The sequence below is a fragment of the Mesitornis unicolor genome, unplaced genomic scaffold (genome assembly GCF_000695765.1).
Source record: "Mesitornis unicolor isolate BGI_N332 unplaced genomic scaffold, ASM69576v1 scaffold32964, whole genome shotgun sequence".
In the NCBI taxonomy this organism is placed as follows: Eukaryota; Metazoa; Chordata; class Aves; order Mesitornithiformes; family Mesitornithidae; genus Mesitornis; species Mesitornis unicolor.
Genome location: NW_010179931.1, coordinates 1 through 8,834, shown reverse-complemented (window position 1 = coordinate 8,834; position 8,834 = coordinate 1). Strand labels below are relative to the sequence as shown.

At 38.3% G+C, this 8,834-nt stretch overlaps 1 protein-coding gene across 1 annotated transcript; it reads right to left on the bottom strand.

The window, feature by feature from the left end:
- Positions 1-4,028: 4,028 nt before the first annotated feature.
- Positions 4,029-8,732, bottom strand: RSAD2 (radical S-adenosyl methionine domain containing 2). The gene is made up of 5 exons (XM_010182946.1): positions 8,573-8,732; positions 7,940-8,169; positions 6,606-6,755; positions 4,744-4,776; positions 4,029-4,193 (listed from the first exon to the last, which is right to left on the bottom strand). Exons 1-5 carry the CDS (start codon positions 8,730-8,732, stop codon positions 4,029-4,031), a joined length of 738 nt encoding a protein of 245 aa, XP_010181248.1.
- Between the last annotated feature and the right edge of the window lie 102 nt (positions 8,733-8,834).

Below are 8,834 nucleotides of genomic sequence, written 5' to 3'. Positions count from 1 at the left end.
AGGAAACCATGATGGTCGTGGCTGTTGTGCAAACGCTGTTTAGCAAGAACAGCTGCTTTCCTGTTGTTGGTTTATGTATGGAGCAACGAGCGGCTTTATTCTGTAATGCACGGAGGCACAAAAGGAAGAACATCGAGCGGTAGGGATTAACAGGAGCTGTCCTGTTTAGTAAAACGCAGAGGTGGCAGGGGTGACACAAAAACAGCAGTCCCGGTGGGGCACCTCGCAGAGGTGGCGGGGCCGGGGGAGGCACAGAGCATCTGACCGCGGCTCCACTGGAATATGCAGGAAAACACCTGGCAAAGGCAAGCGGGGAGGAAAGCGAAGCCTTTCCCCATACACAGCCATTTACTGTAAAAATCTCCATTTCAGGTGGTCTGCTACCAGAGTTTATACTGCAGCCTGAAGATGGGAGATGAGCTTGAGAAACCACCTGGCTTTATGCCTCGTCTACATTGAGTAGCTTTTCTCTCTTATTCACCGTAACAGAAGATAATCTTATTCTCCTCATATATTTATGGATAGTTGTGTCTTTCATAATGACTGTCATATGAACAGCACTAAGTATTTTAACTGTCTTTGCCCAACACAGCCCAGTCCACTCAAGCGTGTAACAGATGCTTTCCATCCCAAGGAAAATCTTCACTATTCTCCATTTTGGCCTAGGTGCTGCCCTTGGCACCGTGCAAGCAGCCCCCTGTGCTAAATATAGACCTCATCCAGAATTACACACCTCTCATGAACACTTCTATTGTTATGGTTTTGGGTTGTATTTTAAAAAAAAATTACAGGCAAACTTAAGAAAATAGAAACATTTATTGAAATGTGCAACCCACTCATGTAAAACATTTAGCAATAACTATGTGACAGCACTATTTAAAATTCGATTTTTGTAACATTAAAGTATATCTAGCATCCTTCACACTGAAAAAAGAGGACATCTTAAAATGTAGCTTAAATGACAGTTATATTAATTACCCCAGGTATATTCATGATGATTTTAACTGATGTAACTCATTCTCCCCAATGCTCATTCTTTACAAATTTTACAGATACAAGCAGCTGCATAATGTAACTAAACAATAGTCTTAAGTTCCTTCCCAATTCAACATCTTTAGCAAGTGCTTAGTTGCAGTGCTAGAAGATTACACAAGAAAATACAATTAAGCATATCTGTGTTTACAGGACTTAAATTTAAATCCTGACTCTTCAGGGTCACCATGTGTGCATAATCCCTAAGCCTGGGAGTAGCCCTATTGAATTCAGGATTATTTTTCTAGTCCTATGCTGAAAGTTAGGCCCAACTATTGAACGAAAGCCTGAAGTAAATTTTTAGTCCAATGTGAACTGTATTTATAGATTTAAAAAAATAATAAACTAGGTTAATCAAGCTGTAGCCAATTTTTTTTTGAGATTTTACACAAAAATTAATTTTGCATATAAAAATACCAATAGCTGTTCCTTAACTTCAACGATTGTCTGTCAAACTGTTATGTCAGATTCCTGATTTACATTGTATAAGGCTGGCATTTCCTTTGGAAATCACACAGAGCAGAAACCTTTTCTTAATTATGTATGGTAGCAAGAGTTGATGTAAAATCCTTAAGATTTTAAGAAGATATGAACTTAGAACCCTCTGATAAAAGCCATCTTCGGTGTCTTTACATTATTTACTGGATTTTCCCATTTTCAGCTCTAGTTGTTTATCTTGCAGCTTCCTCCGTAGGCACAGAGGACCTCTGGCAGCAAAAGAATAGCCATTTACAGAGAAAAATGCAAAGCGAAGAACGGCGGGATTTCTGGATCTGAATGAGAGTTTATGCCCCTCACATCTGCGTGCAGCGATACAGCTGGCATTTTCTGCAGAAGCAGCAAGCTGGTTGACTTACTGGTACATTGATGCACTAAATCCTTCCCCATGCTGGGACTGAGCCAGCAGCAAAGGAAAATGCTTCTTTTTCTATCAAGCAGCATAGATGCTGAGCAAAAGGCTAGATTTAACATCTGAGCAATGGAAATGCAGAGGAAGTCAAACCCCACTGTTACATAAATCTGCACTGCCTGTAGTTGCTACCCAGAACTCCAGCCGAGGTCAGCGAAAGAGCTGCCAAAAGACTGTGGGGTTAATGTGTATGGGCCACATTTTAAATGTCACTTAGTATTAATGCAAGAAAAAAAACAAACTGAAATACTGAAAGTGTCATTTTCATTTTATGACAAATATAATATTCTTTCATGACTAAATACTGAAAGTGTCTAGGAAGTGGTGTGATTGCAAAATGCAAGATACACAGAGACAAAAGAGCAGCACTGAGACTGTATATTTACAGTTAGGATAGCAAAAATAGAAACTGACAGAATTATAAATGGAAACATTTTCACAGTATATTCAGAGATGCACCTTCCTTTATTCAGAAGCAGCAGCTCCTACTTATGCACTTCCCCCCTCAATTTGAAGATGCATTAGGTGAATGCAAAACATTCCTCTAGAAAAACTCTTAAAAAATCAGCTAGCATTATCAGAAAAAGAAAAGAAGGTATAATTTTCTCTACATGGTACATTTAATGCATGCTGGCTCCCAACTGTTGCCAATACTTAAATGTGTGAGGCGGTCCAGGCATGGAGTTCAGTGGACAGCAAGAATGAGTAGTGCCAGCTCACTTCAGTTTTGCGCAATGCTTATCCCTTCATACAGAGCTTTGGGGGAGAGAGACTAGTTAAATTTGGAAAACTATAACTATAAAGCCATAAAAATAGCCAGAAAACCAAGAATGAGGGCAGCATATTTGATTATTGTTTTTGGAGGGGTTTTTGACTTTTTTCTATTTTATGTTGATGCTACCAGCTCTTAAAATCAGACAGCAATCAAAAAACTCTATTAGTTTTACTTAATAACTGCATGTTTGTAAACAGCAATTAAGAATAATTACTTAGCCAAGCAACTTTTAAAACAAGGTTACATGATATATGAACTTTGTTGTTTATAATTTCATGGCTTTTAGTGAAATAGTAAGCATGGAAATAACACAGCCAGTATGCAACAGAAGATACATGTTAGGTGTGCTATATAGTATTAATTCATTTCATTAGGAATCTTCATCAGAACTGTATGTAGAGGGAGAGAAAAAATGTTAAAAATAATAAACCAATATTTGCATATAAAAGGAAGATGGAGGAAGTCATGAATAAAATGTATTCACTGTAAATATTTGATAGAACTAAGGTCATTGCCAGTGTGAAATAAGAAGTTGCTCATCCTTGGGTAAAATGCACTTTTATGTTTTAGTACAAATGTAATATTCTTTCATGAATAAAAATACATTTTTATAGAAAATGACATCCCCCAGCATTTTTGCAAATATCACGTGTGAATATGGAGGAGAGGGAGTAAAACAACAGATGCTTTTATGGTTAAGTCTTAAAGAATGAAAATGTCAGCTTTTTCATCTTGATTTACTTTAAAATACATTATTGCAGATAATGATTCCTAGATTCTGACCCTCTGTTACCCTTGAAAAAGGCAGGGACTGCTCTCAAAGGGCTGCCAGCTGGCCCTCTGGTGATGCACTGAGGAACAGCAACCCACCTTTCCATACGGACAAGACAGAGCATGTTCTCAGGTAAGAATTATCAATCATTAAAGCTGCTTATAATGTATTAGAGACTGGAGTAGTTTTTGGGTTGTTTTCTGGCATGCACGCTTATGTATTATCTTAAAACAGTTTCCTGTGTGACATTACCTTAATGGTTTGCCTTTAAGTCCTTCATACAATGGACTTAGAAAGTTGCTTTCAGATGTCTATTTATATGAAAGCTCTGTAGGTACTTTGGTAATGTTCAAAAAAATAACAGATAAGAACATAATCCACATTCTAAAAACATTTAACACAACATATAGAGTTATAATGAACATCAATCTGTATAATATATCAAATGTAGTTAAAAGTATTAGATACATATATACATGCACACATACACACACCCATTTTCCTTACATAATGCACCTGCCCTATCTCAGTATATTGAGTTACCAGTCTAGTTTCATGTCTGCTTTACTCCACACATACTTCCCTCCTCTTTTTAGGAACATCTCCTCATCAAATCCACTGAATTTTATAGCTGCTTCTACACCAACATCTAGGATAGACTTGGAAGGCTCTTTCCGCCCATTTCTACAGTTCAGAAAACGCATCTGGAAAATCGATAGATAAGATGTTAGAAAGTCAATTTGTAAAAGCTTAACTTTTCTACACAATTAAACAAGTTGCATTGCAATCCCACAGAACCCTATGTAAGTGCATGAACAGTTTCACTGCAGTCTGTAGGAGGCTCAGAAGCTCGCAGTTGCACACATGACACGTTTCAGCAGCAACAAAGCCATACTATTCCTGCAGATTAAATGTTTGCTCTTAAGTTACATGTAAACTAAGTAGACTCTTTGAAACTTTAATTTCAGGACAAGTTCTGTATTTTTGAATTAAAGAAAAACAGCAGTAACTTCCTGCAAAGATATGTTTCTACACTATAAGATTCATGATACAATGATCATGAATGCAATCTGATGGCAAGTACTCCTTTGGTCATACTTATAGTCAAGCTCGCAATATGTTTTATGGGAAGAAATTACATCTATTCCTTGTACAACATGGTAAAAATACTTTCTACAATGCGCAGTGAATTGAATTGGTTATCACTGTTGTATATATGCATATACTAGCATAAAAATACTAAGAAACAAACACATATTCATCCAGAATGAGGTATGAATCCCTCATCTGTAATAGATCAAAAGAAAAAACTAAATTAATATACAAACCAGAAGTCCATTCTAGTGAAAAATCAAGAACAAATCAAACAACTATTTATTCAAAGCCAAATATTTGAAACAGGTAGTGTCTTCCCACAATTTCAATGAGCTTGGACCAAATTTACAGAAATAACAGGATTACTAGCATGACAAAGCATGAGTAAACCAGCAATTCTTTGAATACAGCCTCTCTAATTGAAATGTGGGTGCCCAACTGGGTAAAGGTGTTCTAAATAATATCCAAGTTTTCTGTTAACTCCTGCATCAGCAGAACTTATGCTGTTTTGCATACTGGGATGATTATGTCATTTTCCAAACAAATGACATAAGTAATTAAGGTGGGGTGTTTAATTTTCACCGCAGTGGACAAAAGTGTTCTTCTCCCAGCTAAAAGGTAACCTCCCAGCTCAAAAAGTGCACAGGTCTGCACCAAGAAATAGGCCAACAGCTGAAAAAAGACATGTTTTCTCAGCTAACTGGGCATCTCCTACATGACCCTCCCTAAAATTCTCTGGGCAGCTGGAGCTTGCAGCTGTGTTGAATGGGAAACCTGTTTGATCAATTTGGTGTCCACCTTTCACACAGGTTTAACAGAAAACAGATAGTCTTCAAGAACCAAACCCACTGAAGGAAGTCTACTGTCTTTTTTGTAGGACTTCTTACATGAAAAAAAAATGTAGAAACGGTTCTGAATTCTCATCTGAAGACCTTCTCTGTTAAGTGCTCTCTTCCACTGAATGCCTTAAACACCAACCTGCACTTCTATGTCTCCATAGTAGAGGCAACCCAGTCTGCTCACTTGAGCTCTCTATCCATTAAGAAGTAAACTGTAAGTGGAGAGTATTAATCTGCAGAGAGGAAAAGGAAGGCAAGAGGGGAGATTTAAGTTGAACTTGGTTCAACTTAGCATCTCCTCACTCAGTTCATACTTTCCTAACAGTGAGTCTTCTAAGACTCCTCATGCCATGCATAGTTTCTGTAGACATCTTACAAGAGACCCTGAGCTCTGCTCTTAGGCATTTTACTGCAGCTCATGTAAGCTGGATGGTGGCACATCAAATTAACTGCTGGGCTCTGCAATAACACAAGGAGTCTCCTTGTGAATAAGGAGTCCGAAGGTGCAGTTCAAAAGATTTCAGATAGACAGTGTTAAAGCATGACTTTATTGTGGGGACAGTTACTAGTAAGATGCGTCAGACAAAAATACTAGTTTATGTTCCTCAACACCCAATATAATGCTTACTGGGATGGTATCTTTACTTTGTGCAGGTCTGTAGCAGTGCTACAGTGTAATATCATGGCGAATCTCTATTAGGAAACTACGCTTAGAGTATAAAGTTAAGTGTGTTTACATTAATATTCAACCTTATCAGGCTCTTGTGCCCTGGTGGGGAAAAGTAATTGAATTCTGGAGGATTTAACTGTTGTCTGGAGTTCACCACTCAGCTGTGGAAAACTCAAATTTCTCCACTTTCCATGCTGATACCTTATGCATCCATCTCACTGAGCAGAGGCCCACACGATGGTGTGAGAGGACTCCTGCTAGTTTCCACAGGATTGAAATCAGTGAGTTTTTACTCTTCCATTAACAACTTAGTGCTCAATAAAAAGCCTTAAAGAAAATTAAAAGCCTTGGCTTTCACCATAACAAAACCAGTTTTTGACAAAGTTGTGCTGTACTTCTTCTAACCAAATACCAATAGGGAAAATGTTAATTGCCATGAAAGCTCCTAGGTCCTTTCCATCTTTCCAACTTTATATGAAAATGAAGTTACAAAAGGAGAGTTTCAATTTTACCTTCTGATTAGATTCAGATACCAAACAGGAGACATCTTTGTGGCGATCCAGGAATTGTTCAAATTCTTCATCGCTGATAACAAATTTCTCTGCTTCTCTCAGGGCATCCTCACCAGTGTTCTCCCCTTTGATGAGTAGGCACTGGAATACCTGGAGACAGAAGGCACCTGGTTGAGATTTGACGTTTTCACTTCCTTTCCATATAAGGGACTGCCACCAAGACAAAAATCTTCAGTTGTCTCAGTAGCTATGTCTTTAATTTTTCTGTCAGTGGAGCCACACTGGCACAAATGGTGATAAGTGACTACTACATGAAGGGCACAGTGCAGATTTATTTTTAGCAAATTAGCATTACATAGCTCTAAATGTAATTATACAGTCATGGTTTCTGACCAGGTTGCCACAGAAATCTCAACTGCTCTAATCTTTAATAAGAACACAGATAGTAAAAGCTCAAATTAACTTTTGATTGAATGTCAAATAGTATGACTGTATTATAAAGGCCAGTAAGTACCATGTACAATGCAGACTATCAAGTTAATCTGTATTTTTGAAGTTTTTAACCTGATTTGTGACTATAAGTTTAACTAGCTTCAGATGGTCACAGAAAAGATAGAGAAGACTCCCCAGAAACAAAATGCCATAGTTTGTCTACTTAACAGCCTCCTTCTAATGGCCAAGTCCTCAACTACATTCAGACTTTTGGGGGAAAAAGTGCCTTTGCCATCAACATGCACTGTAACCCCAGTAATAAAGTAGGCCAAGAAGGTTGATAAAGTATTAAAATGTATGTCATATTTTCCTTACACTCCTTTAGTAGGACCAAGATTTCAGTGTCTTATTTTTTTCTGGGAAATCATGCACATACACCAATTTCTATTAAACAAATAATGAGAAATTATTCCACAAGTTCTCCCATATTTATAAGTACCATTATCTCTACCTGTTTTCGAACTAGTAACAATGAATTTAATACACCTTTAGTAGAAAATATATGCACACTAACCACAAATACTCTGTAACAGAACACTAATGTCGAATATATACTTACATTTTGCTGATATATTAACTCTTATGTATAGTTGTATTTTTCATTTTTTAAACACCATTACACATTTTCAAATTATAAAGACCTATCTTACTTTTAATATCCTAAAAAACCAGCTCTATGTATGCTGAAACATATATCATTTAGCACTGACAATAAGTCCGCTAATGCTAGCCTAAGCTGGAGATGGAGATCTGACTGAGGTCATTGGAGCTTCAGACAACTGCAGAACTTCATCATTACTTTTTCTCTGAACAGGAAACCTTGGTACAGACTGCTTCCTTACCTTCCAGCGCACAGGGTTGAGTACCTTGATCGTCTCATTCATATCTTCCTCAACATTAAATCTGTTGATCACTGAATTTATTTTGAAAGCAACAGCATACTCTCGGCACCAGTGTCTCAGTTTATGCAGATTTTCCACATGGTTCTTCTTTCCTTGACCACGGCCAATTAAAACGTTGACATTCTCATCAAAACTATCACATGAAATTGCCAGAATGTCTAAATATTCACCTGAAAACAAGTTTTAGAAATCGATTACTATTCAGTCCTTCAGTTAAAAGCTGTCAGGACTCTGCCCACTTTCACTTCCTCATGACCTGTCACAAATTGCCATGTAAATACAGTTCTGTGGAGTCACCACATGAACCACAAAAGCCGCAGCAGCATCAAAACATGAGTTTGTGTGTGTATGTGTGCAGAATTATACAGTCTGAACTATTACTTTATTATACTATTATACCAGAGAGGCAACGGTACAAACTGCCTATGTTCACAACATATGTAATTAACCATTTCACTGGTATTCGCGTTTGGTTTGTAAATGAACCAGTAGCAAAACATCTCTCACTTGCACCAAAACCTGTCTTCGGTGCAGCTGCCCTGAGGAGGCTCCAAACCCGAAGTTTGCCCTCACCGTACTGCCTGAACCACCGCTCCCGGATCAGGCTGCCGTTGCTGACGATGCTGACACTCGGCAGCTTCAACTCCTGTTTGCAGAACTGGACCAGTCTGCCGACAAATTCGCCTCTGTCCTGAAGAAATGGCTCTCCCCCCGAGAAATTTATTTTCTCCATTCCTAGAAAAGGACCAAAGGGAGATGCTGTGAACCCCTGCCCGCCTATTGCCCGCTACCCCCCGCACGCTGGCCGTCCGCGCCCGCAGCCGTACGCAGCGGG

Excerpts from the sequence above, each read along its gene's own strand:
- RSAD2 (XM_010182946.1), bottom strand. The coding sequence starts at position 8,732 with ATGGAGAAAATAAATTTCTCGGGGGGAGAGCCATTTCTTCAGGACAGA. Across the intron at positions 8,170-8,572 it reads GCGGTGGTTCAGGCAGTACG|GTGAATATTTAGACATTCTG; the intron begins GTGAGGGCAAAC and ends ACTTGTTTTCAG. Across the intron at positions 4,194-4,743 it reads ACCTCATTCTGGATGAATAT|ATGCGTTTTCTGAACTGTAG; the intron begins GTGTTTGTTTCT and ends TCGATTTTCCAG.